This window comes from Balaenoptera physalus (assembly GCF_965194825.1).
Source record: "Balaenoptera physalus genome assembly, chromosome: 15".
In the NCBI taxonomy this organism is placed as follows: Eukaryota; Metazoa; Chordata; class Mammalia; order Artiodactyla; family Balaenopteridae; genus Balaenoptera; species Balaenoptera physalus.
Window position 1 is genome coordinate 35,118,959 of NC_138894.1, and position 27,926 is coordinate 35,146,884.

The 27,926-nt window shown below is 53.5% G+C and overlaps 1 protein-coding gene across 7 annotated transcripts; it reads left to right on the top strand.

The window, feature by feature from the left end:
* Window positions 1–492: 492 nt before the first annotated feature.
* FBXO41 (F-box protein 41) lies at window positions 493–27,757 on the top strand. Of its 7 annotated transcripts, XM_082426002.1 has the most exons (14): window positions 493–772; window positions 14,060–14,107; window positions 14,276–15,306; window positions 16,828–17,053; window positions 17,562–17,635; window positions 17,903–18,261; window positions 19,044–19,285; window positions 19,519–19,634; window positions 19,755–19,907; window positions 20,073–20,168; window positions 21,582–21,700; window positions 21,859–22,017; window positions 23,291–23,406; window positions 25,087–27,757. In XM_082426002.1, exons 3-14 carry the CDS (start codon window positions 14,414–14,416, stop codon window positions 25,240–25,242), a joined length of 2,709 nt encoding a protein of 902 aa, XP_082282128.1. In that variant the 5' UTR covers window positions 493–772; window positions 14,060–14,107; window positions 14,276–14,413; the 3' UTR covers window positions 25,243–27,757. The 7 variants fall into 7 exon arrangements, with proteins under 7 accessions (XP_082282128.1, XP_082282124.1, XP_082282125.1 ...); XM_082425998.1 differs by having other exon boundaries at window positions 12,381–15,306; XM_082425999.1 differs by having other exon boundaries at window positions 14,060–15,306.
* The last annotated feature ends 169 nt before the right edge of the window (window positions 27,758–27,926 follow it).

Consider the following 27,926-nt stretch of genomic DNA (forward strand, 5'->3'; position numbering starts at 1 on the left):
GAGACTGTGTCTCGGACCCGGGGTCGCTGAGTGCACAGCCAGGCGCGCGTCCCAGGAGGCTGCATAGAGCCCGTGGTGCAGATCCCAGGAGTAATGCAGCGCGCCGGCCCTCTTCCCGACCCACAGAATCGCCCACCTCAGAATGTGCCCCGAGTGGAAGCAGGCCCAAGCCAGAGTGGTAGGGTTAGGGCGGAGAGGTTCGGATTAAAGGTGGGCAGCAGAGGTCACAACCGGAGGTCCTCGGGGTAGGCAGAGTGCACTGGGCGGTGCCGCGACCCCGGAAGACAGGGACTCAGGAGGAGCGCGGCTGGAGAGGCCCCTGCACCCCCAGGGCGGCGCCGCGGACCCCTCCCCCACCGAAGCCACCTTCAGCGGAAAACGTGGGGTCCCGGCGCAGCCGCTTCTGGCGGTATCTGCGGCTCCCCAGCTCGCAGGAGAGCCCGCCCCGGAGGAGGGGCCGGCTCCGCCCCACCTCCTTGCCGCCTCCCTCCCCCTTCCCTTCCTTTCCTCGGGCCGCGCGCCCCCTCCTCCCTCCTCCATCCTTCTCCCACCCTGTTTGTGTGCCCCTCCCGCTGCGACTGGCTGGGAGGCTTGGCCGCCCCCGCCCCGGGAGGGAGGCGGGGGCGCAAGCCGCGGCGGCCACCCGAGGCTGCAGAGGGGAACGAGATCCGAGGCCCCGAGGCGGCCCTGCATCTGGCCCGGGCACGCGGGGGCTGCCTCTGCACCCCCAGCCGAGGGCCGCGGGGCCTGGCCTCGTCGCGGGGTGGAGTAGGTAAGGGCGAGTCGCGGGCGTGCTGCGGGACCGCTCCTGGAGAGAAGGCAGGGAGGACCCCAGCCGCTGCCGCCTTCTCTTGCTTCTCTCCCACAGCCCTCTGGAGGCCGGAGAGGCTCCCGGACCGGGGCGGGGGAGGGGATTTGGGCAGGCCAGGCCAGGGCAGAGGCAAGGAAGGGGTTAATTTAAGGACTTAAAATCAGAAAGATTTGAGACCAGGCTTCCCATCCCCCCTCTCGCCAGTCGCTCCTCGAGCCAGGCTGGGGGGCGGGGCGGGCTCCAGATCCCACTGGGACTCTGGACCTTGGAGAGCCGGGGCCAGAGGGAGGGAGGAGGAAGAGCGCCCTCAAACCCCAGCCCTCTCCACCTGCTTCTGAAAAGGGGTGGGGGAGGGGCTTGGTGTTGCGGCCTGGCTGGGCACCTGTGCGGGTGTCTGAGGGTGGGAGGGTTTGGGTGCCCCTGTGCACGTGTGCTAAGTCTGGATGGTCTGGAGGTGTGCATGTGTGTGCACGCATGTTTATGTCTCCTCATATCCCAGTGCCTCCACCGGTGACCGTGCCCACAGTGGTCTGGATGTGTGCTCCCCACTGCATTGCTTTGCATGTGAGTGTGTGCCACGGTGCCTATGTGCACTTGCCACAGTCTGCCTTGTGAGCAGGAGTGGGGCCTGCTCTCTCCTTAGGTTGAGTCTGCAGTGAAGGGCCCAGATGGTTTTCAGGGTGTGGGATCCAGGTGCTGGAGCCATGTGTGTGTGACCTTGGGGGGTGTGTGCATGCTTGCAGGAGCCTAAGAATGAGGGGGAGCTTAGAAAAGGCAGTGTCAGAGCTGCCAAGAAGCAGCGGACTGGACACAGTGACCCCTGTGGGTCTTCACCAGGCTATAGTGACTACTCTGGGAGCTACAGATGTTGGGCCACAGCCCCAGGTGTGGAGAGCCAGAGCCTCTGCCTTCTTGGGGGATTCAGGGGGCATTCCTTTATTCCCCAACCACAGGGACACCTCCAGCTGGCTCCCCATCCTTAAAATACCTCCTCCACCTGCTGGCAGATGTCTCCTGGAAGCACTGAGCTTAGAGTTTCATTTCTTTGGCCTGTAATGCCATCTACTAATATCCAAATCTTCCTCCCCCAATTCTGTAATTTCCACCTTCTCTGCTTTCCTGCGTGTGGATTTTATATGGAATGAGGGAGAAAGAGCTGCTGGGCCCAGAAGGCCAGGTGGGAGGGAGAGAAGATGCCAGGGGCATGGTAGAGAGTTGGGGGCAAGGGGAATGAACATCGAAAACCAAACTCTGTGAAATTCTCAATTTTGCCTGATCTGAATTTAACAGAGAAAGAGACCGAGAGAGGGAGTTTGGTGATATCCACATACTTGTTTCTAGATTTAGGGAATATTTGTTTTTGGAATATTTGTAGTGGGAAAGGGGGTCATGGTTGTGGAAAGGTAATTGCCAACCTGCCTTTGAATTCCCTGGACTTTCCTACCTCTCTGGTAGCCCACCACACCCTTTATTCATTCATTCAACAAATGCTTATTGAGAGCTACTATGGGCCAACCTATGAATATTATAGTATTGGTATGACATTCCACTCCCAACCAGAAGGAACATAGTACTGAAACTAAGAGCATGGTTTTTGAAGTCAGTCAAATAGTACTGGGTTCAAATCCCAGCTTGTCACTGTTTCAGTTATTCACTGGTGTATAACAAACCTCTCCAGCATACAGGGGCTTAAAACTACACTGATTTATTATTTATTATGGTCTGTGGGTTGGCTGTGACTGTGGGCTCGCTTGCCCCTTCTCAGGTGCATACAGTTGAGAGAGACTGGCTGGAAAGGAACATCAAGATGGCCTTTCATCCTCCAGGGCCTTTCCACACGTGGCATCTAATCACTCAGTAGTCTAGCTCAAGTATTCTACATGGCAGCCGGATCCCAAGAGGAAGTATTCAAAGAGGATAAGCTCTATGGATCTGCTTATCAAACCTCTGCCTGCATCAGGCTTTAATGTCCCATTGCCCAAAGTCACATGGCCAAGTTCTGAGTCAGTGTGGGAGAGGACCGCATAAGGGCAAGAATACTGGGAGGCATGGCTCATTGGGTGCCACCAAAGCAACAGTTTGTTAAGTCACTTACTGGCCTTGGACCAGTGATTTGGCCACTCTGAGCCTCAATTTCCTCATCCTAAACTGGAGGTGATACTACGTACTTGGCAGCACTGTCGTGAGAGCTAAGTGAAAACCATGTTGTCTCACCAGAATAACTAGTAGGTCAGTGTTCACTGCTTTGATTATTAGACTGCAAGCACCTTGAGAGCATTACTGTCTTAGTCATCGTTGTGTCCTCAGTGCCTGGCATGGGCCTTTGTGTTTGACATCTTTTTGTTGGGTGGATAAAATAGAATGAAGCAGACAAGTCCTAAGCCTTGGAGCTCTGCTAGAGCGACAGTGTTGAGAAGACACAGCAAGTTCTTACCTTCCAGTGGGTGACTCGCAGAGCTGGGGAAGCAAATGTTATTCAAGGTGATTCTCGGATTGATTTAATTGTAACCAAATTCACCCAGTTCCATGACGATGAGGGGTGGAAATCAGTTTGGTTACATAAATCAATCAATTCATCCTCCATTATTCATTGTGATTCCTCTAAGAATATACTGAGGTCTACTGTGTGTGTGGAAGGTGTGAGGATGAGTCAGTTGCATTGCCCCTGCCCTCCAGTGTATGTGAAGGGTAGGATCTGATGTGCAAACAGGTCCATGACCATCTAGTATGTGATACTTGTTACCATGTGTGAAGAGCTATGGTGAGGAGTGATTCATGTTGTGATGTGACTTGAGCTGGAGGAGGGGGTAGAAGGCTTCATGGAAAGGGTAGCATCTGAGCTGGGCCTGCAGAATTCACCGATTAGAGGAGGTAGTCCCAGGAAGAGGGACCAGCATGAGCCAAGACTCAAGGATATGACATCACATGGCACTTCTCAGTGAAGCTAAGCCCCATAGGGCTCACTAAGGATGCACGTGGGAAGCGTAAGCTAGGGCCGACAAGGCTGAGTGGTGGTCAGATTCCAGTCAGCCTTGAGGGCAGGCAAGGCAGGGTGGACTTGAATTCTTAGAAGATGGCCTGCCTTCAGAGATGTTTTATAAGAAGAAGAGTGACATGACTGGATCTCTTTTTAAGGAAACCATGAGAATTCAAAGCTGGAGGAGTTAGAGACTCCAGTTAGAAACAGTATCAATGTCCAGATAGAAGAGGATAATAGGAAAAGGGCTATAGGAAAAGCAACAAATAGAGTCAAATATTTAGAAGATAGTGTTGACAAAAATCAGCAACTGATGAGATCTGAGGGGGACTTTGAGAATTCAGAGATGCGTTGGGGGTTGCACGCAGGGTGCCAAGTAGACAATGAGCATGTTGGTCAAGATGGGAAACAGGAGGAAGAAGCAGGTTTCAGGGTGAGCATTGTGGTATCATGAGTTCACTATTGGTCATATTAAGCTCTCAGCCGCCTACATTGAAATATCATCCATTTCGTCTTCCCTACTTGCTGCTTCTAAGAAACACTTTTAAAAAAAGAATTGCTATAAATTACAGGTCTGAGGCATTGAGTTATCCATGCCTCAGGCTAGCGGAAGTGATGGTATAGATTAAAATTAGGTTTTCTCTAAGAAGCATTTAAATATGTTCAGGTGTCTTTCATTTTCAATACTGTCTCTGATTCTCCCATGCAGCCTCCTTCCCTTCACAGCTGAGCTTCCTGCATCTACTCACATCCTCACCTCACTCTCTTCTCAACCCACAGCAGCCAGGCTCATCAAAGTGGCCCTCTCTAAAGTCACTAGTGGACCTTTTCCACCTCTGCTCTGACCTGAGTTGTCAACTCCTGTTGTTTACACTGTTTTCTATACTCCTTCCCACTCCTTCCATCCATGACATCCTCTCTTCCCTAAGGTTTCCTGCCAGAATAACCATTTCTGCTGCTGGTTCTTAGGAACTTCTTGGTTCTTCTCCCTCCTCTGTCTCTCTGAGGGTCCACCTTTCCCCCCCTGCTCTCCTCTCTCTGCACCCTCTCCGTGGTCCTGTTCATCCACTTTTGTTTTTATGCTTAAATTGCCAAAAATGTATTTTCAGCTCCATATTGCATATTGCAAACTATGTACCAAATATCTCTATTTCCAAGGCCCACTGGAACCTCAAACTCATGGAATCTACAACCAAACTCACTCTCTCTCCCACAAACCTGCCCTCATTCATTTTCCCTCCTTACTGAGCCTCATCCCCATCTACATAGAAGCTCAAACTCCAAACCTGAGCCTGAGCCTTGACTCCTCCCTTTCGTACCCACCACAGTCATTCTGTCACCAAGCCTTCTCCCCTCTCCTTTCTTAATTGTTCCCAGATCCATCCTTCTCCCAATTTGCACTCCTGCTACCTTGGCTAACAATTTCCGTGTTGTGTTCCTGTAGCCTTCTTCCTGACATTGGCCCTCTGTAGTCCATTCTCTAAACTACATCTGATTAAGTCCTTGCCATCCCTTCATTCCACAAACATTTACTGAGCACTTAGCGGGCACTGTTGTTAAGTGCTGGGGAAATAGCAGTGATCGAGAAAGACAATGTCTCTACCCTCATGGAGTTTACATTTTCCTTCCCTGTGAGAGGTATACTCTTTCTCAGTTCCTTGCCTTTGTATGTGCTCTTTCTGCTGCTCAGGATTGTTTCTTCCCCTCCCCAACCTTATAATTGCCCTTCCTCACCTGACAACTCTATTTTGCTCTTCAAGAGTCAGCCTGCAGTGGAGGCTAACACAACATCGTAAAGCAACCATACTCCAATAAAAATTAATAATAAAGAAAGAGTCAGCCTAGATGCTACTACATCTAGGGGTTCCCCAACCCCCCCAGTTCCTCAAGCTAAGTGTAGAATTCTGTGCCAGTCTCTGGCATAACATTTATCTCATGACTACACCATCCAATCCCTTAGTCTGCCCCAGATCACAGGCTGCTTGAAGGCAAGGATTGGATCTTGTAGGTCTGTGTGTCCTCAACATCCCTAGTACAGCACCTGGTATAGTTCATGGCACAGAGCAGGTACTCAGTAAATGTACGTTGAATGAATTCATGTTGGAATAGTGTTTAGGAGAGAATTCTAGGTTTGAAATACAGATTTATAAGGGTATTAGTTAAGACTTTTGATTGCAAATGACAGAAATCCAACCCAACCCAAATTATTTTAAGCAAAAAAAGGATATGTACCAATTCATATAACTGGAAAAAAGAGGGATGAGTGGATCTTGGGCATAACTGTACGCAGGTTCTCAAAAGTGGGTGAAGGACTTCCCTGGTGGTGCAGTGGTTAAGAGTCCACCTGCCAATGCAGGTTCAAGCCCTGGTCTGGGAAGATCCCACGTGCCACGAAGCAGCTAAGCCCATGCGCCACAACTACTGAGCCTGCGCTCTAGAGCCCGCGGGCCACAACTACTGAGCCCGCGTGCCACAACTACTGAAAACCTGCATGCCTAGAGCCCGTGCTCCACAACAAGAGAAGCCACCGCAATGAGAAGCCCATGCACTGCAACAAAGAGTAGCCCCTGCTCACTGCAACTAGAGAAAGCCCATGTGCCGCAACGAAGACCCAATGTAGCCAAATAAATAAATAAATAAATAAGAAAAATATTTTTAAAAAAAAAGTGGGTGAAGACTCTCTAACTCTTGACTCAGCTTCATTCTGAGTGTTGCCACATTTTCTCCCCACCAGTCATGGGTTTTCTCCATGTGATGGGTGGAGGTTGCAAAAGGCCATAGACAGCTTCATCATCCCTAGCATGTGATCCCAGAGAGTCAAGAGGACTCCTCAGTCTTTCATATAAATTCTCAGTGAAGGATTCAGTTGGCTCAGCCTGAGGAATCATGACGGCCAAGAAGATGGGGGTACAGTGATTGGTCAGGTCTGGGTCCACCCTACTGGGATTGGCAGCCCTGTCAGAACCACATGGAGTGGGGAGGGGCAGCTCACCAAAGAGAAGATGAGATGTTGCTATTACCAGAAGGTGAAGAAGACTTGCTGAGCAGATAAAAATAATAATGTTCACTGCAGGAACTCCCAGTGACTACATGTTAGTGGAGGCCATGAAAATGCAAGACTATCTGTGTTTCTGGCAGAGTCAACATGTGAAAATGTGACAGTAGACTGGAGCCAGAGAAGACACACATCTTGACATGGTTGGTCTTATTTGAGGAGATGAAACTCACACACTGGAAAGCCTTAAAAAAAAAAAAAAAAAAAGCTAATGCTTCTGATTGAGTCTTCTACCCAAAGAAAACAACCTTGGGCTGGACTTAAAAAAAAGCAGACTTGGACTTCGCTAGTGGCTCAGTGGTTAAGAATCCCCCTGCCAATGCAGCGGACACAGGTTCCAGCCCTAGTCCGGGAAGATCCCACATGCCATGGAGCAGCTAAGCCCGTGTGCCACAACTACTGAGCCTGCACTCTAGAGCCGCGAACCACAACTACTGAGCCCGCATGCCACAACTACTGAAGCCCGTGTGCCTAGAGCCCATGCTCTGCAACAAGAGAAGCCACCACAATGAGAAGCCCGTGCACCCCAACGAAGAGTGGCTCCCACTCGCCGCAACTAGAGAAAGCCCGCGCATAGCGACAAAGACCCAACGCAGCCAAAAACAAATAAATTAATAAATTTAAAAAAAATTAGGTATTAATAGTATTGACTGGGGACTGGAGTCCCTGGAATCCCCCTAGATTTAAAAAAAAAAAAGAAAGTAGACTTGAGATAGACGTCTGAGATGGGGGAAGGAGATAACAAGTTCTGAGGATGGCAAGGAGGCAGGGCCAGGCTGAAAAAGGAGGCAGGTCTTAGGTCTGCAGAGGTTGCTGATTTGGGGAGACTAGAATGCAAAGGAAAATCTCTGACTGTTCTGTCAAGGTGATCACAGTACAGGATTGTGATGGAATTTGAATAAACAACACTTCTATTTTGCCCATTCCTTCTCTCCCCTCCTCCCTCCATCACCTTCTTGCTTGCATTCAGGCAAAGCTTCATGCTCATGCTGAGGAGGTGGGTAGATCTAGGCAGAAATATTCCTAAGAATGATTCATAGCCATTCCTCAGCTCCAGCAGATGGAGGGAAACTGTGGGGTGGGCTGGCCTCAGGTGAAGAGCCACCTGGATCCCAGAAGCCCCTTCCTTCCTCTAGCTTGCACATCCACACTCAGGCCTATACCCCCACGCCTCCCCCTTCCCCTGCTCTTCTAGAAGCCTGGCTAGCAAGGTGCTGTGTAGGCAAGATTCCCCCACAGGAAGGACCAGCGCTTAGCTGAGATGGACAGGCACACACAGGCGCTCAGAAAGCCGGCTGAACACGCATGAAGAATAACCCTGTTCCTGAACAGTTGTGTGTGTGTGAACCAAGTTCTCCTTATAATATACACCTGGTCACTTTGCCAACTTCCTCAGTTTTATCTATAGCCATTAGTCTATTCAGGTTTTTTATTTCTTCTTGAGTCAATTTTGATAATTCATATTTTCCTAGAAAAGCATTCAGTTCATCCAGATTTTCAAAAATTTGGGCCAGGGGTGTAACTGGTAGCATTTCAGTAATTTAAAAGAAATCTCTGTGTCAGTGGTTATATCCCTCTTTTCATTATAGTGTTATGTATTTGTTTTCTTTCTTTTTCTCTTTGAATAGATTTGCCAGAGGGCTATTTATTTTGTTGGTCTTTTCAGAGAACCATCTTTTGGATTTACCCCTCAAGGCTACTGTTTGAGGGGTTTTTTTTCCTCTCGCTTTTTTTTTTTTTTAATTTTTATTGGCGTATAGTTGCGTTACGATATTGTGTTTCTTTTTTTTTTAACGTTTTTTTAAAATAAATTTATTTTTGGCTGCATTGGGTCTGTTGCTGCGCGCAGGCTTTCTCTAGTTGTGGCGAGCAGGGGCTGCTCTTTGTTGTGGTGCATGGACTTCTCATTGAGGTGGCTTCTCTTGTTGCGGAGCACAGGCTCTAGGCGCGCGGGCTTCAGTAGTTGTGGCACACAGGCTCAGTAGTTGTGGCTCGCGAGCTCTAGAGCGCAGGCTCAGTAGTTGTGGCGCACGGGCTTAGTTGCTCCGTGGCATGTGGGATCTTCCCGGACCAGGGCTCGAACCCGTGTCCCCTGCCTTGGCAGGCGGATTCTTAACCACTGCGCCACCAGGGAAGTCCCCGATACTGTGTTTCTACTGTACAGCAAAGTATATCGACTATATGTATACATGTATCCCCTCTTTTTTTGGATTTCCTTCCCATTTAGCTCACCACAGAACATTGAGTAGAGTTCCCTGAGCTATACAGTAGGTTCTCATTAGTTATCTATTTTATACATAGTATCAATAGTGTATATATGTCAGTTCCAATCTCCCAATTCATCCCACCCTCCCCTTTCCCCATTGGTATCCATACGTTTGTTGTGTATGTCTATGTCTCTATTTCTGCTTTGTAAATAAGATCGTCTATACCAACTTTTTCAGATTCTTGAGTGTTAATATACCTAAAAGATGGTGATGTTAGAACAGTGACTAATATTTAGTTTTTAAAAAGAAATTTAAGTCCCTATCTTATACATACTAATATACTTTTAGATGAAATGATACAATAACTTGGATTTGCTCAAAATTATCCAGTGGTGGAGGTGGAGGAGGTGTGAAGCCAGAGGACAGTGTACAGATGAAAAAACCTGGCCACGAGTTGATAATTTCTGAAGCTAGATGATGGGTACATAGGAGTTCATCATCATATTCTCTCTATTTTGGAATATGTGTGAAAATCTCCATAACAAAAAAGCTGGGTTTTTTAAAATCCTTGTCTCACCATGCATACCAAAAATTTCTAGATGGATGAAAAGTCCAGTGTATAAAGGAAACCACACAGCCTGAAATATTTGCATGCTACCAGTCATTGTCAGTTATAATATTATGGTTATTTGTTTGAAGCCCTTAATTTAAAAAACGTTCTGGACTTTTTAAAAAAGAGAGCTCACAAAGTACTAAAAGTTTATATAATCCTTGGATAGGGATGGACTTCCTAAGCATGACAACAAAATGAGAAATCCTAAAGATTTTACTGAAGGAAACTTTAAAGCTTTAGTATATCAATAAAGACTGTAAACAAAAGTAGAAACTAATCAACACACTCGAGAAAAATATTTGTAGTGTATAAATGACAAAAGATCAATATTATAAATAAGACTTCAAAAATCAACCAGAAAAGATGTATGTTCAGTATAAAAATGAGCAAAGTAGTACATAGTCAAGGCACCAAAGAGATATAAATGACTGATAAATTGTGAAAAAATGTCCAGCCATTAGTCATCAAAAAAATGCAAGTGAAACAGCCAGGACATTTTTCAAATTGGCAAGAGTACATCAAGGCCAAAGCAGGAAGCTCTGGAGTTTGGCTGCAGCTGACAGGTGATCGGCATCATTGAAGGATCACGAGCAGGAGTTATCTCCAGTCAGAGGCATCTGGTGCCTTATATAGGATGGTAGAGAGCTGTAAGACCAAAGGCTGCACTAGCAGTCCAGGGGTGGGGGGAACCACAAAGCCTGAGACGAGAACAGTTGCGTTGAGAGAATTCAAAGGAAAAATCAGCTGGTCTTGATGGCTAGCAGACAGCAAAATCAAGATGGCCAGGGCTGTGGGGTGCCTGGGAGGACAGTCAGGGAAGTCCAAGGTTTGTTTTTTGACGCTGTGGGTCATTGTGGTAGTTTAGAGCCTCATTACTGGCAACCAATTCAAATGATTTAATCTCCAAAAAAATTTGCCGCCTCACACAACTGACAAGTCCTGGGTTAAAGTTTTTGGCACATCTGGATCTGGGTGCTCAAGGGATGTCATGAGGAGTCTTTTTCTTCTTCTTACCCAGAGAGAGGACAGAAAGGGCCACCAGCAGCTCCAGCCTCACACTCTGCCGGCTGAGCACAGGTCTAGAGTGGCTGTATTGGCCTGGCCTAGGAAACTCGCCCAGTACACAGTGATAACTGTGACTGATGAACAGGCCAAGGTCACATGAGCTCCCCTGGAGCCTGGGGGTGGGGTCAGCCCTACCCAAACAACATCAACTCAGAGTGGTGGTGGGGGAACGGTTCTCCAAGGGAAAACTGGGGTGTCTACCTACAAAGGGGGACTGGAGTTGAACAGCAAAACCAATAAATGTCCACTACCTTCCACCTCTGTCCAAGATCTAGACAGATCCCCCTTCTCGTATAATTTAAAAATTTTCTCTGTTTATCATAATGCAACTGTCCCTCACAAAACTTAAAACACACTTGTCCCACCTCCGGAAGGAGACGTTCCAAGTTCTCACCACTTACCATGCCCAGCCCCAATTCAAGATCTTATCTGTCGTGGTACTGAGCTAGCCCCTCATCGTCTTTCAATTTATGGCCAAACTACAATGATGGAAGAAAAATTGGATAACTGAAAGAACAAAACCCTCCCAGTTGAAGAGGGGAGGTGAGGGAGAACACTCAGGGGTCACAAGTCCATAGCCCAGTCCACATGCTTGACCAGTCGGCGTGGATGAGGTTCCCTGGCCCACCTATCGGCTGCTCTGGTTCTGCTGTCTCGGAGAGCATCCCTTATCCTTCATGCTCTGTGGCCATGTGCAAAAGGGGCTTTGAGGGGTCACCTCCCATTGGTGCAGGTTTGGGGGTGGGAAACTTTAGGGGCTGAGTAATCCCTGGCCTTTGTTTTCCAGGTTTGTGGGGTTTTCCTGGCAATACAATCCCTTTAATGATTAGAAAGCTCTCAGTCAGTTCGTATTCAGCCATCCCCAGAGGTATTAACCAAACTAGAGACCCATTGAAAGTTATAATTCTTGAATCAAGTCCCTGGTGATGGTGCTGGGGGAGGAGGAGCAGTTGTCTCTTAGCAACAGGGCTTGGTGCTCTGCCTGTCCCAGGAGCCCGTGGTTCTGTGGCTCTAGCTAGGCCTCTGCCGCAGGGCAATGCAAACTCCTAGTCTATGATGAGAGGCAGAGTTCGTTTGCCCCTTCTCCCTGAAGCTGCATCCCACTGGAAGGCTGCTTGTATTGGAAGTAACGGTTGCCTCTGTTGAGCTGGGAGGGCACAGCAGGAAGGGGTTCAAGAGGGCCTGAGGAGTCAAGAGCCTATCAGGCCCCAGGTTTGTCTCCCTCTGTGTTTCCAGTCTGCCTGTCTTTGCTTGAGCTGACTTTAGCTAGAAGCGGAGAACTGGCTCTTAATTATCTGACTCTCAGCCATATTGAATTACTGGCCTCAGGCAGAAAGGGCCTCTCTGGGCAAAGGAGCATTTTCTTCCTCTCTGCTTTCAGATGGGCCCCTTTTAGCCAGAGTGTGTCTCTTTCTTGTTGGACATTTTTCTACAAGTCCGCTAAAGTTCCAGCCTTGGTAGGAACATCTGAGCTCTAGAGGCCGTGGGAGAGTTTAATCAGCTGCTTTGCTGCTGTGTAGCAGGCTTCACCAACTTCTGAGCAGGGGAAGCGGTACTGTCCCTCTTAGTTCAGCTAATTCCTTCTAAAATTTTTTCCCAAAAAATTTGACTTCTGATTCTAATTTCTGAGTTTGGAATTTTTTCTGGTGCAGATAACACAGACCCAACTCCAGCTGGCTAAAGCAAAAGGAATTGATTGGCTCACACAATTGAACAGACCAGGACCTCAAACAGTGTGAGGAATCTTTCTCCATCTTACTTCTACCTGTCTGTGTTGCCTTCATTCCCAGGTGGTTCCTCCCAAAGGAGGCAAAGATGGCCCTCACAGCTCTGGCCCTCCCCATCAGCTTTGAAACCTGAGCCCAAAGAGGATGCTTTCCCCAGTAATGCCAGAGAAGTCCCGGAGAAATGACTCATTGACTCAAGTTGGGTGATCTGTGCCCATCTCAGGATTCTGATTGGCCAGGCCTATATCACATTCTTACCCATGGAGCAAGGGTGAACCATCAACCGCCACCCAGACCACATGGACTGAGAAAGTGGGGAAGGAAGGATGGTTCCCCAAGGTCAAAGCAGGGTGCTGTTGCCAGGGGGACGACTGGGTGCTGGGCTGGCAAAGGGAACAGGTATCCACCCATACATCCATGTGGAAAGCCAGAAGGCAAACGGAACTCAAGAGTAGGTCAGGATGGAGAGGTAGAGCTGAGAGTCAAGGCTTAAAGATGTGAGTAAACCAGACTGTGGGAGTGAACCAGATAGAGGCAAAGGGGGCTTGAAGGCAGACCTCCAATCAGGAGATAGGAAGATTAGGAAGACAGCAAGAAGAAAAGGTCAGAGAACCCAAACGGGGCAGCTTCATGGCAGCCTATGAACATGGAGCAGTCAGTAGTATTATCCAAGGGACGAAGTAGGTGAGGACCTTTGATGACAACTACATTGTCTGATTAGCTGGTGGTCTGTGACTTGGAAGAGCACAGTGATAGCAGAGGTGGTTGAAGCCTGGTCATGGCCAGTTAGGAAGAGGAGGGCAGTGAAGAATAGGGTAGGGATCCCACAAGGCAGGGGAAGGGTGACCGGAAGCCAGAGATGAGGGGGGATGGGCAGCAGGCATTCAGGGTGACCAGGAGTGGGATGCCAGGAAGGGTGGTGACTTGTGCCAGAAGGAACCTGGAGAAGACAGGTATCATGGCCCTTGAAGCAAAGGGCAGAGCAGGGATGGGAGGGAGTGGGACAGAAGCAGGAACGGGAACAGTGACATACATAGGTATCATCAGGTGAGGTGACATCTTGGTCACTGCAACATGGTACCAATAGTCCAGCTGGTCTAATGAGTGTGGTTTGCAAGACACGAAATAAGCATTTTTTTTTTGAGATGTAACAAGCTAGTACATATAGTACACTAATCGTAAGTGTACATATGTATAAACTGTATAACCTTACATATACACGTGTATAACCACCACTCATATCAAGATAGAGAACATTTTCAGCATTACATGAAGTTCCCTCCTGCCCCTTCCCAGTCTGTATAGGCCCCAGGGGTAAACTCTATTCTGACTTCTGTCATCATCAATTTAGTCTGTTCTTGAACTCCATATGTGTGGAATCCAGCAGTATGCAATCTAGTCTGGCTTCTTTCATGCAGCATAATATTAAATGGATTCACCCATGTTGTTGCATGTACCAGTGGTTCCTTTTCTTATTGCTGGGTAACATCCCATTATGAATATAACACAATTTATCCATTCTACTGGTGATGGGCACTTCGGTTATGTCCAGGTTGTAACTATTATAAATAAAACTAATGCTTTTTTTTTTTTTTCTTTCTTAGAGAATTCTCATTCTTTCTCACTCTCATACATGCACAGCCCTCACACAGGTACTGGAGCAGGCCAGTCCCCTCTGGGAGGTCTGGCCATTGGTCTCCCCTGGCCTCTCTCTTCTGGGCACGTGTTTTCTGGGGAAGCCAATTTTGTCATGGGTGGGGGATATGGGTTGGAGGTGGGGACGGATACCACCCTCCTAAGGCTTGCTCCCTCTCTTCTAGCCTCCTTGCCCCTGGCCGCCAGCGCCCTGAGTCTGCCTGACCCCTCAGGGGGGCTCGCCCGCGGCCCCCCATGAGCGCGCCCGGCTGACCCGCAGGGCGGCCGCGGTGGAGCCCGGGCGCAGCGGGTACGGCGGGACCATGGCCTCGCTGGACCTGCCCTACCGCTGCCCCCGCTGCGGGGAGCACAAGCGCTTCCGGAGCCTGTCGTCGCTGCGCGCGCACCTGGAGTACAGCCACACGTACGAGACGCTCTACATCCTCTCCAAGACCAACAGCATTTGCGACGGCGCCGCGGCGGCCGCGGCTGCCGCCGCCGCCGCCTCCGGTTTCCCTCTGGCGCCTGAGCCTGCCGCCCTGCTGGCCGTGCCAGGCGCCCGGCGCGAGGTCTTCGAGAGCACGTCCTTCCAGGGCAAGGAGCAGGCGGCCGGGCCGTCCCCCGCGGCGCCACACCTGCTGCACCACCATCACCACCACGCACCCCTCGCCCACTTCCCTGGCGACCTGGTGCCCGCCAGCCTGCCCTGCGAGGAGCTGGCTGAGCCGGGCCTCGTGCCCGCCGCCGCCGCGCGCTACGCGCTCCGCGAGATCGAGATCCCGCTGGGGGAGCTATTCGCCCGCAAGTCCGTGGCCTCCTCGGCGTGCTCGACGCCGCCGCCCGGGCCTGGCCCCGGGCCCGCCTCTGCCTCGCCCGCGTCTCCCTCGCCCGCCGATGTGGCTTACGAAGAGGGCCTGGCTCGCCTCAAGATCCGCGCGCTGGAGAAGCTGGAGGTGGACCGACGGCTGGAGCGGCTGAGCGAGGAGGTGGAGCAGAAAATCGCGGGCCAGGTGGGCCGGCTTCAGGCCGAGCTGGAGCGCAAGGCGGCGGAGCTGGAGACTGCGCGGCAGGAGAGCGCGCGGCTGGGGCGCGAGAAGGAGGAGCTGGAGGAGCGCGCTTCCGAGCTCTCGCGCCAGGTGGACGTGAGTGTGGAGCTGCTGGCCTCGCTCAAGCAGGACCTGGTGCACAAGGAACAGGAGCTGAGCCGCAAGCAGCAGTGAGTGGCCCGAAGGGCCTTGTGGGTGGGTGTGTCCGCGAATGTTCCTGAGTAGGTGACCACGCGTGTCACTGTGCCGCTGCCACCACCGTGGGTGTGGCTATGTATGTGGCCAAATTATATGGGATCGGTGGCCACTAGCATGTAAAGGTGGTGCGCGTGTGGCCAAGAGTGTCATGAAGGTGTGTGTTTAGGACTCTGAGTCCATGGCAGTGTGACCGCGTGTGTAAAGACGGTTTCTCTTCCTTTTCTATCCTCCTACCAAGGCCAGTTCCTGATTGTGACACGAGATCGTCTTCCCTTTTGCCTACTCAAAGACATGGCTCAATTCTCCCCTCTCCCTTTGCCGCCGTCAGGTTTTCCCTATCTACTGTATCATTACTAAAAACATACAGACATACGGTCCTTTCTCCACTCTGCCTAACCCTATCTCCCCCTTAAGCTACCGCCCCTTCTCTCCTCCTTACAGAAAAACTCCTTGAAAATATTGTTTCTACTCCTCGTCTTCAATTTCTTTCCCCACTTTCTCTCTTGAACCCACTCTGATCAGTTGTCCACCTCCATCACTATCCTCCATGTCATAAATGACCTTCATGTTACCGAGGCCAAGTCATCATCTTACTTGGCCCATTGGCAGCATTTGACACAGCTGATCCTTGAAACACCTCTTTAACTTGGCTTCTAAGACACTCTCCTTGGAATTACCGTCTCTCTTTCTATTGGCTTCTTTTCAGTCTTCTTTGCTGGCTTCTCCTCATTCCTCTGGTCTTTCAGTGTAGAATTATGAAGTACACAGATGTTATTTATTCGTCCCCATTGTGATATAAGCTCCATGGGGGGCAGGAAGTTTTCTCTGCTTTGTTCACTGCTGGACACCCCAACACCTAGAATGGTGCCTGGCGCCTAGAGGGTGCCTGTAAATGGTGAATGGATGCATGAACAACTGTGAATGCACTCGAGAGTAAATACTCACATGACTCTTAAGTGTACTGTGTGTCCGTGCAACTCCTGGAGGTTGGTGCAACTGTAAGTGTGCTTTTCTGAATCTGAGAATGTTTCTGAAAGTGTGTGTGTTTGAATGTGTTAGTAGGACTGTGCCTCAGACTGTGTGCCTGTGAATGAATGGGATATGAGTACGTGTACATGAGCGTGGGGGGCTGTCTGCTGGGCTATGTGGACTCTAAGTGTGTGCCCGTGAGTGTTTCTGGAGGGAGGAGATGGCTGTGTGTGACTGAGCACGCCTGTGAGTATCTCTGTGGGGAGCAGGGTGTCTGGTTGTGTGTTTAGGGCTGGGTTGGTGGGGTGTGCGTGTATGACTCGGAGCGTGCGCTTGCGTTTCTGTGTGTGCCGTTGTGTTGTGTGGGGCAGTGTTCCTGGGTGTGTTCTGTGTGTGCCCACGTGACCACGAGCGGACACTGCGGTCAGCTGTGCCCGTGTCTCCCTGCCGCTCAGGGTCTCCTCCGGAGGGTGGGTGGGCAGCCAGGCCAAGGCACTGGGGTAAAGAGACTGCTCCGGGCCCAGGGAGGTGGTGCAGATTGACCAGTTCCTGAAGGAGACGGCGGCGCGGGAGGCCAGCGCCAAGCTGCGGCTGCAGCAGTTCATCGAGGAGCTCCTCGAGCGGGCCGACCGCGCCGAGCGGCAGCTGCAGGTCATCAGCAGCAGCTGTGGCAGCACTCCCAGTGCCAGCCTGGGCCGCGGAGGTGGGGGAAGTGGTGCTGGGCCCAGTACCCGGGGCCCAGGCAGGACGGTGAGTGCCCACCTGCCTTCCCTCCTCCACCTGCACACCTGACCCCCTACAACCATGCCTCATACATGGCCTGACAACCCCCCGCCCCACGATGTTCCGTGCTTCCTTCTTTGGCTCTTCCCCATGAGCAGATTCCAGGCCTGAAGTTGGGGTCCAGGAATAGGGGAGCCCCTCTGACAGCAGAAGTGCCAGCCCTGAGGCTGTAGTGAGATACCATCCAGCAACCCCAGTCCTCAGGCAGGGGTTTGCCTCTGCCCATCCCTGCAAATGAGAGCCCAGGAGCCACAAGCCGGGGTCTGGGGCGCTTGGTGGGCGTGGGGAGGGGGCTGGTGAGCCTGCCTCTCTGGGCTGTCTATCTGTCTACTTGTCCATCTTTCCCAACTGTTCTCCTTCTTCTCTCTTCTCCACCCCCCCTTCTCTCCATCTTGTACCCTGTTTCTCCTGTTCCTTCTCATCCTCTGGCCTCCTCTGCCCCCCTGCCCTTCCCTCCCTCTCTGGGGGCCCACAGCGAGAACACCACGCGGGCCTGGCCATGCCTAGCACATACGCGGTGTCACGGCATGGCTCCTCTCCCAGCACAGGGTAAGCCGCGGGCCTGGCCCGCCCCACACAGCCCACCCTCCCCCTGGAAAGATCCACTGGCCCCCTGGCTGGCTGGCCCATCTGGGCCGTGGCTTCTCCTCCTCCCCCCGTCCTCCTCGGGTCACCCCTGTCTGGCTTTCCACACTCAGAGGGGACTCTTGGAAAGTAAGGTGGGTGGGTTGCCCTTGGCCAGTGGTGGGGTGGCATGGGGAGTTCAGGCAGGCCTAGGACCCCTTGCTCCTCACCATCTGGTCCACCCTACCCCAGGGCCTGCAGTCGCATCCCAGCTGCATCCCAGAGCTCAGGCTGCTATGACAGTGACAGTCTGGAGCTGCCCCGGCCAGAAGAGGGGGCCCCTGAGGACAGTGTCCCCGGGGGCTTGGGCACACGGGTCCAGGCTGCCAACGGCGGCTTGGAGCGGGCCCAGCCCCCTCGCAGCTCAGGCCTGCGGCGCCAGGCCATCCAGAACTGGCAGCGCAGACCTCGCCGACACAGCACGGAGGGGGAGGAAGGTGACGTCTCGGATGTGGGCTCCCGAACCACCGAGTCAGAGGCTGAGGGCCCCTCGGATGCCCCCCGCCCTGGGCCTGCTATGGCTGGGCCGTTGAGCAGCTGCCGGCTCTCTGGTGAGTCTTGGGAGGGGGACTGAGAGGCCAGTCTTTCCATGGTGCCAGGCGCTCTCAGGGGACACAGGGCAGAGGCAGTAAGTCTCCTGGGCTCCTGCACCGCCTTTCGCCTGGCCCCAGACTTCCCACAATGAGAATGACAAACTCCCTCCCACGCAGGGCCCAGCAAGTTTGGAGCAGGAGCTGCTGGGACAGGGCGCTTCTGTAGCACGGGGACACTCAGGTTGGGTATTGCACAAGGATGCCACGGCTCAGGGGGTCCCTTCACATGACATTCACAGGAGAGGAGTTGAGTGTTCAAACTGAAGCCTGGGGACAGCAGGGCGAACCCTCTCCTGTATCCACACAAAGCCATGTGCATATGTGAGTGGGTCGGGGTCAGGAGGCTGGAGAGTTCGGGTCAGGGTGCATGGCTGTGCCCCGGTGACTGCTCTGGGCAACCTCTCACCTGCATTCTGTTCACAGATGCAGAGTTTCTATCCAAGCCCCTTCCTTCTCCAGCCTTGACTCAGTCACCTCATCTGGGGGATGACTTTGGACTATGTGATGATATACGACCTTAAAAAGAAAGTTCCCTTGAGGAAGGGCCACCTTTTTCTAATTTGCAAAACTAGGAATGAGGGTGATGCAGAGGAGGGGGAAGCAGAGGCCCTTTGTCCCTCCTCCCAAGTTGCTGGTCCCCTGGCATGGTTCTGTCACGCCCATTCCTCCTGCAGCTCCTACCCTACCCCAGCTCCCCACCCATACCCCACACTGACCTTTGACCCCGTGATATTGTGCAGCCCGCCCTGAGGGAGGCAGTGGGCGGGGTCGGCGAGCCGAGAGGGGCAGCCCCTCACGCTCCAATGAGGTCATCAGCCCGGAGATCCTCAAGATGCGAGCCGCCCTGTTCTGCATCTTCACCTACCTGGACACGCGCACACTGCTACATGCCGCCGAGGTCTGCCGGGACTGGCGCTTTGTGGCCCGCCACCCTGCCGTCTGGACACGGGTGCTGCTTGAGAACGCCCGCGTCTGTTCCAAGGTGCCTGTCCCTGCCTGCCGCCCTGCCCTCCCAATCACCCATGCTGTGAACCCTCCTTTTCCCTGGCAGAGTCTGGCCCCACAAGGTCTGGTCCTTGCAGCCTTTTACAGCACCCCAGCTCCAACCTGACTCCCCGAAATGCTCTCGTGAGGCCTCCTATCCTGGGGCTGGTCCACTTCCAGCCAACCAAACCCAGATCCCCTCATCCCCAGGTAACCCCTCTCTCCCTGCAGTTCTTGGCAATGCTGGCTCAGTGGTGCACCCAGGCCCACTCGCTGACACTGCAGAACCTGAAGCCCCGGCAGCGGGGCAAGAAGGAGAGCAAAGAAGAGTATGCCCGGAGTACCCGGTGAGGCCACGGTGGGTGGGTGGGGGTTGCTTCAGAGCTGCAGACCCAGAGTGATGTCGGGAAGCTTCCCAGAGGAGGAGCTGGCCACAAACAGTGCCCTGACCTCTTGGCTATCCCCAGGGGCTGTCTGGAAGCAGGGCTAGAGTCTCTGCTGAAGGCGGCTGGGGGGAATCTGCTGATCCTGCGCATCTCCCACTGTCCCAACATCCTCACTGACCGTTCGCTCTGGCTGGCCAGCTGCTACTGCCGCGCCCTGCAGGCTGTCACCTACAGGTGGGTCCACACTGCAAGAAGCAAGGCCTCGGGCCCCAGGGATCCCTGGGCTCTGCATATCCTTCCCCCAGGGCTCTCAGGCAAAGGGACCCAAGAGCTCTGTGGCCCAAGGGAAAGGAGCAGAGGCCACCAGAGTTGGTGGCCCCAGCTTTGTCTTTTCAACAGAAGCGCCACAGACCCGGTGGGCCATGAGGTCATTTGGGCCCTGGGCGCAGGCTGCAGAGAGATTGTCTCCCTCCAGGTGGCGCCACTTCACCCCTGGTGAGCCCAGGCAGGGGTGCGGAAGGGCAGGGTTGGGGCTGGGTGTGGGGCTGAGGACTGAGCAGATCTGGGCCCATTCCATATGCAGTTTGGGGTGACAGATTCACATTCATCAGTCTGTGTCTTCAGGCAACAGGAGCAGGGCTTCAGAATCAGACTTGGGATCATGTCCTGGCCGGATAGCAGTGTGACTTTGGGCAACCCAGTCGTACCTTAGTTTCTCAACTGTAAAGTGAAGGGGGTATTAGATCTGTCGATCTTATTAGGACTATAGCTGGCTCAAATGAGATGTGTGCATAAAGGCTGCAGAGGCCACAGTGGGCTATTTACCACACTAGCTGGAAATAGCCAGGTTTGTTTGGCACATGAAAGGCAGTTCAGGGAGGTCATTGTATAATGTACAAAAGAGCTGGTTTTCCAAGAATCCAGGGTGTGAGATCATTCATCGCTTTACTTGGAATTCCTCAAACATACCAGGCTTTTTCACTCCCTGCGCCTGCCCTGCAAGCCCCTCTCCACATGACACCTCCTTCCGGGTCCCCCAGTGTCCTGTCACTAACACCCTGGTAGAATTTGTCACTGCTCCCCTGTCTCCATTCCTCTTGCACCTTGTCCTGGTCCCTGCTGTAGTCCATTTTGCAAAAATTTCTCTATATTTCAGTCTACACCAGACTCATGTTTCTCAGGGCAGAGGCTGTGAATGTCCATTTCTGTATCCCTGGTACTGAGCACGTGGCAGATGCTGGGCGATTATTAAGTGATGAAGTGTTCAGGGAAGGAGAAAGTGTGGTGTGAGTGGTGGGCAGGGCCCAGCGAGCAATGAGTGTGGAAAGGAAGGTTTGGGCCAAGGTCAGAAGGCCTTGCCTAAGGGGTTTTAGATGTTTGCATTTTGTCTAGAAAGCACTGGGAAGCCACTGGGGGATTTTAGATCTTAAAAAACGGAATTACATCAGACTAGGAATGTTCTGTGTCATCCCCCCCACTGCCCATCTCTTGGAGGCAGGAACCATGTCTCTATGTCACCACTGTGTCCCCAGGGCCCAGCTCAATTGTTCTTGGTCATGACAGGCACTTGAGAAGCTTTTGTTGAATGACTGAGTGAAAGGATATGGGAGTGAGGGGCTGGCTGTCAGCAGCCGCTGGATGAACGGGCAGGGAGACTAGTTGTATAATCAGATGAATATGGATGGTGGTCTGAACTGTGGGTTGAAAATTATTCAGGAATCAGAATCTGCAGGTCTTGGCAGGAGGTGAGGGAGGAGGAGTCAGGGAAGATCCCAGGTTTCTGACTTGAACAGCTGGGTGGTTGGTGGGGCCTCGCCTTTGAGAGGCAGGTCCTGACAGAGAAGCAGGCTTAGGGTATCATGCAGCCAGGGGCTTCCCTGACAGCCCTCCCTCCACCCTGTTCTCCAGCCAGCAGCCCACGCGCTTCAGTAACCGCTGCCTACAGATGATCGGTCGCTGTTGGCCCCACCTCCGGGCCCTGGGCGTCGGGGGTGCCGGCTGTGGGGTGCAGGGCCTGGCATCACTCGGTGAGTCTTTCCTTGGGACTGGGGTAGGGGGTGATGGGAAGCAGGCGTGGATGCAACACTGAAATCCCAGAGGGACTCGGGGCTGCAGCCTGGGTGGTGGCAGGAGGTGACCTGGGGTGTTTGTCAGCAGGACCTTGCCTCTTCTGCCCTCTTCCTAGTGAGAAACTGCATGCGACTGCAGGTCCTGGAGCTGGACCACGTGTCGGAGATCACCCAAGAGGTGGCGGCTGAGGTCTGCCGGGAAGGCCTGAAGGGACTGGAGATGTTGGTGCTCACGGCCACCCCTGTCACCCCCAAGGCCCTGCTGCATTTCAACAGTGAGTGATGGGGAGCGTGGGGTGGGGTCCCACTGTTGCCTCTTACCATGTCTTGTCAGCAAGTAGCATAACCGACTCCCTCTCGCTCCTAGTCAGCAAACACCAGCACTGGGGTCAGATTGACCAGCGTTCTGGTCCTGGCTTTGCCACCAGTGCCTTCTGAGGCGAGTGTGGCATTTAAGGCCTGCCAGCATCTGACCCAAATGGTTCAGTTCAGTGGATATGTATTGCCTTGTGCTCTGTCCACGTTGGAGGCAGGAGCTGTTCAGCACCATCTACCATCTACCCCCACACGAGCCTCCAGCCAAGGGCAAAGGCAGAACAGATGGGTTCTGGAACTGGCTGACCTAGGTCTCAGTTCTGGCTCCACTGATTATTAGCTGTGTGACTTTGGGCAAATTACTGTACTTCTCTTGGGTTCTGTATCCCCATCTTTTAAGCTGACTTCTAAACCGAATGAGTGGGAAGATTAATGAGATAATGTGTGTGAGCCCCCTAGAACACTTCTCAGGGGGCTCACACACACGCCTCCGCTGGCCCCTGCCTCCCTCCAGCCCCCGCTCCCCTCCCAGTCATTCCTCCACCTTCATTAAGGACACAGGTGCCCAGCTGGGGCTGCACACGCGCAAGGGTAGACCATCATCCGGGACCATTTGGCCCCTGGCAGGACCTCACGTCCTGAGCACTGAAGGTTCCTCGACCTTCTTGTCATCTCCAGGATCCTCTTCTTCCCCCACTTCAGCCTCAGGGCCCCACCCTGGACTGACCACCAGAACTAACTGCTTGGCCTCCAAAATCATAACCTTTAGAATCCTCTCTGCCTCCTGACCTTCTTGCTCCTCCTCCCCTGACCTCATGGCAACGTCCAGTCCCTTAAGCCCTCTGCTCCCCGCTTATTTGTTCCCGGCCTCCCCCGCCTCCAGTGCTCCAGCCGAGATCCGTCAGCCTAACCTCAGCCACTCCGTCCTTGTAACTCATTTCCACATGCCCAGACCAGAGCACAGCGGTCCCCTCTGCCAGGGAAGGTGCTAGAGCCCCTGCGCAGCTGGCTGTCGTCCACTCGTCCTCCCAGAGTCCCCCACAGCCACTGCTCTTTGACCTCACCCTCCACCTTCTCCCCTTGCCCAGTTGAGCCCGGGGCAGCGTGGATCTGCTCCCAGTGCCTGGCACACGACTGTCTCTCAGAGGGTTCTGATTCTGTTAGTTAGTAAGAGGAGGGAAGACAGCCCCATTGCCCAGATCAGACATGGGCCCCCACCTTACCTTTTCCCAGGCATCTGCCGGAACCTCAAGTCCATTGTGGTCCAGGTTGGGATTGCTGATTATTTCAAAGAGCCCAGCAGCCCTGAGGCCCAGAAGCTGTTTGAGGACATGGTGACAAAACTCCAGGTGAGCAGCTGTCTCTGAGGCTGCCCAAGACCCCCAGTGGCATCCCTAGGTTGGGGTTGGTGACCTGGGTGTTTGAAGGGAGGGCTCCACCTGTCTGCCCTGAGGGGAACTAACGCAGGTTTGGTCTGCAGGCCCTACGGCGGAGGCCCGGCTTCTCTAAGATCCTGCACATCAAGGTGGAAGGCGGCTGCTAACCCGGGTGGGGGGCGGCAGGGCCCCTGCCAGCCCCACACCAGGGCACTCTCTTTGGACCTCCAGAGGGACCCTGATTTGTACTAGACCTTTGGTGGCCTAGTGTTATCCCTGGCTTCTGGGGAGGGGTTGTCAGTCTCCTGTCCTGCTGGGACAGTGGAGCAACAGGCCTGACCCTGAGCACTGCCTCTCCAGGGCAGGGGCTTTGGACAGCTGTCCCCCGACTCCCACCCCAACCCCAGCTGGAGCAGCCTTCTGGGCCCAGTCAGCGAAGAGCTGAGTCCCACCAGCACTTGGTGTCATCGCCCTGAGGATCTGCAATAACCACCAGTGGCGCCTCGGCCGCTCGGGCTGCTGGGGCAGGTCTCCCCTTTGTGAGGCCCAGCCTCCTGGTCGGGAGCCTCTGTTAAACTCCATGCCAGTGGGTTGCTCCACAAGGCAGCTCAGACTTGGCAAGGAGGGCTCTTCTCTTCCCCCTGCCCTGTCCCAGCCTTCTGTGCGGCACCCCCTCCAGGCAGCCCGCCGGGGCTCTGGGTCCGTATTTTCCAGGGATAACCCTAGCGGTCTGGGGATGTGGCCAGCCGAAAGTGAGAGGTAGGGGTGCAGCGAGGTAGTGGGGTGGGCGTGGAAGGGCAAGGCGTTCGTCCAGAACTTCTCCCCAGGACATCGAGACCACCCCTCCCAAGGTAGAGAAAACTTCGAGTTTTTATTGCTGTAGAAAAGACAAGATCCCTCCCAGCCACCACATACCCACGACACACCAGAACTAAATTCAGAGCTAAAAGGTGCATGTTTCTATAACTTCCACCAATCCCGAGCCTCTGGGAAACGGTGTCAGCAGTGAGAAGCAGTTCCTGTCCTCAAGGAATGTACTTCTAATCCGGGTGCTTGGGCAGGAATCTGATGGTCTTTGGGTCCCCAAGGCTACGTGAGAGGGAATCACTAGGCTGCCCTCTGTGCTAGGGCCTGGAGGAGTCCGGAAGGAGGGTGGTTTAGTTTGCTTCCTTGTCTGGCTAGCTTGCTTGAAGATGTGGCTTTGGTAGGGAGCCAGACCCATGGGGCCAAGAATGAGGAAGAGCCCCCCCCCCTCATTGGACTTTTCCCCCTCCTCAATCTCCACTGGCCCCACAGGCTGAGGGCTGTGTTGGGGGTCTTCTGCCGGGGGCAGTGCTGGGACCTGAGCCAGAACCACTGGCTTAAAATGCAAATGGGGGCTTTCACCGACCCTTGTACGGTTCCCAGAGGGCTAGCTCCTGGCACTATGGCTCTAAAGACTCAGGTCTCCCCAGTTCCGCCTCTCAGGACTCCCACAGTGGCGCAAAGGCCGTGGGTCCTGCCAACTTTCATTTGGAAAGTTCTTTCAAACATTGATCTAGGTCCATCTTAGGGTTTCCTTCTCTCCTGTTACAGGGTGGGCTCTCAGTCCTAATCATTAGGCCCCTGGTTCTGGCTGGGGCTGGGCTCCTCTAGTTTCTCAATCCTTTCCAGGAACCCAACTTTCTGCCGCAACCTGGCACGGACATCAGCCCCGCTCTGGGTTACCCTGCAAGGAGGCCTCCAGAGCTGGGACCCCCACAGGATCAGAAGTGTACCCAGCTCTCCTGGCTCCCCACTCAGCTGTGTCCTGGCTGTTTTCATTGTTGATTTTCCTCCCGTGGCTTGTTCTGGCCCTGCCCTTTGAAGACCCCAAATACCAAGGGTGGCACGTTGGCAACTCCCTGTCCAGTCCTGCACGAAGCCTTGGCTGTGTGGCATCCCCACCCCAGAGCAGCTGGTTCCATTGGCTCTTACCTCTCCAGCCCTGTCCCCAGGAGTCACGAAGGAGAAGCACAACTTTCCTCTGTCTGGGGCCTGGAAGGGAGGTGGAGGTCCACTCGGCCTGGTTGCCCTGGGTGTGTCTGTTCTGCTTTGCCAACTGCATCCTCCCTCCATAGCCCCTGCTCCCTGTGACCCTCTGTCTCCTGGACAAAGCACAAAGGGATGCCCTGCTTGACCTGAGCCTGTCCTACTGAGGGGCTTTTTCTGCCCTAGGTAGCCTCCATCCCTGAGTACAAGGCTTTGGGCAATTTCTCCCTGGGAAGATGCCCGCTGGAATGCCTGGCATCAGTTCTGGGAGAGGTCAGGGTGCACAGGCAGCAGGCTTGAGTGGGAGAAAGGTGGTGCTGAAAGGCCTGACGGTTGTCGTAGGTTTCTTCTGTGCAGTAGCGCCGAGCACCGCCAGCACTGGGGCAGCAGAGTGAACAAGACTCCCTTCTCCTGCTGGTGGGAAGTTTGCCTCTCAACAAGTTTGGCTGTTTCCAGGAAACCCGCCAAGCCCCCCGCCCTGTATTTTCCAGCTGAGTGTGTGAGGGATGTGTGGGGTGCATATTGCACAGGTCCAAGCCTCTGCCCATGGGAACGATGGGTCACAGCCTGTACCGCTGCACACCTGGGGCTGACAGACTTGTGTGCCCTGGCCTTCATATCTGCCCTGAGAACTGGCGGGTTTGCGGGCTCCCCACCAGCTTGATGCTATTTTTGCCTCTCCCCAGGGGGATGAGCCCTGCTGCTGAGTGGAGAGCTTTTGTTTACTTGGTCACTTCTCTGGCAAGCACACAGCTAGGGCTGAGGACGGCGAACAGGGATGGAGGGCCTGGCCATCCCTAGGAGCACCTTATCCTTCACTCACCCACAGGAGAGCCCTCTTCCACATCTCACACCTGATGAGATGCAAAAGAGGAGTATCTGTGAGAGCAAACCAACACAGGCCCTGCTCCAGGGGTCCCAGCATGTGTAGAGGCCCCATGGGTGATGGCCACTTGGTGTCCTTACCACCTCTCCTTGCCAGCCCAGCACCTGGGAGGCTTGGGGTACTTGGCTTGAGTATATCATGCTTTATTCAGGCTGCTTCCCCACAGCACTGGCAGAGAACAAAGGAGATGCTGTATCTGCATCCCTGAGGGACAGAAAGTGGGCTGCCCAGAACCATGGCTTTTCACTGGCCAGGAGACCACCTAAGGACCAAGGCAGCTCATGTTTTCCTAGTCCCATGAGAGTGGAGTTTGAGCCAGTCCCTCAGCAATTGCTGGAAAAAAAAAAAGCGCCACCTCCTTCCCAAGGCGTGCTGCTCCAAGGTTTGACTCTGTCCTTTGCCTTTGGGTCCCACCTGTCCGCCTGGTCCTGGTCTCTAGTCCTCTGGGCTGCCGGTGGGGAGCTGCCCATGCCCCAGTCCCTCTTGGGCGCTAAGTTGAAGATCTTTCCAGAGGGACTATTGGTGCCAAAGACCCAGTTCCTGGTGGACTTGGGGTGGAAACGGGAGAGACGGTGACTGGGTGCAGGGCCCAAGTGCCCAGAGGAGTTAACTCATACCAATGGGATGTGTCCCAGCCCATCAGTCCCTGATAAGTGTAACTTCCCTCCCCCAGGGGCCTGGCACTTCTCTTTTTACCCCTGGTGGCTGTGCTTTCTCACCCAGCCTTGTCCCAGGCCCCATTTCTGTATATATTGCTGTGTATCGTGTGTGTATTTATTCCCGGACAGGTGTGTTCATCTACAGCCTTGCCTGAGGATAAGGTTTAGGATTGGGTGAAGATCAGAATACCAGGGCCAACTAAGGCAACCAGCTCCTAGTCTGACCCCAACCCCTTGGGACCCTGGCCAGTCCCAAGACTGCCCCGACAATCAGGCAGGCTTCCCCGCCACAAGTCCGAGCCTTGTCTGCCACTGCTGGCAGGGCCCCAGGCCTCAGCTTTGCCCTGGCAGGGGTCTTGCATGCAGGGGCAGACTCGCCTCATGGCTGGTGCCAGTAGGCCTGGCTCTAGCGAGCCCTGCTGGCGGGGACCTCCACAACTGGCCCCAGGCCCTGCCTTCCCTGCACAGCCAGGCTGCAGTGGGCCTGAGCTGTGAGAAGGGAGCTTCCCTCACCCCAAGCACATCAGGCAGAGGGGTGGAGAGCATTTTTTGGTTTTGTTTCTGAAGTGGCGCCAGTACCTCCAGCCCCCAGGGGGCCTTCCCTGGCCCCACTTTTCTGCCCCACCCAGGCATCACCATCCCAGCACTTTGCTCCACATCACCCATAGATGCCCTTTGCTTAATGTACCCGAGCGTATGTATTTAAAAGGACTCAAATGGGCATCAGAATTTGTGGCTCTGTATCCAATAAAAGATGGTGAAACTGGAATCATATCTGCCTCAGGGAAGTAAATGGCAGGTGGCCACATCTGCCAGTCACCAAACATTCCTTCAGCTGAAATGCACTGAGGTAGGAAGGAGGTGGATGATCTGAATGGCATCAGTGAGGTGAACTGAAGCATTAGGAAGACCTGTCTCAGGACAGTAGACATCATTGC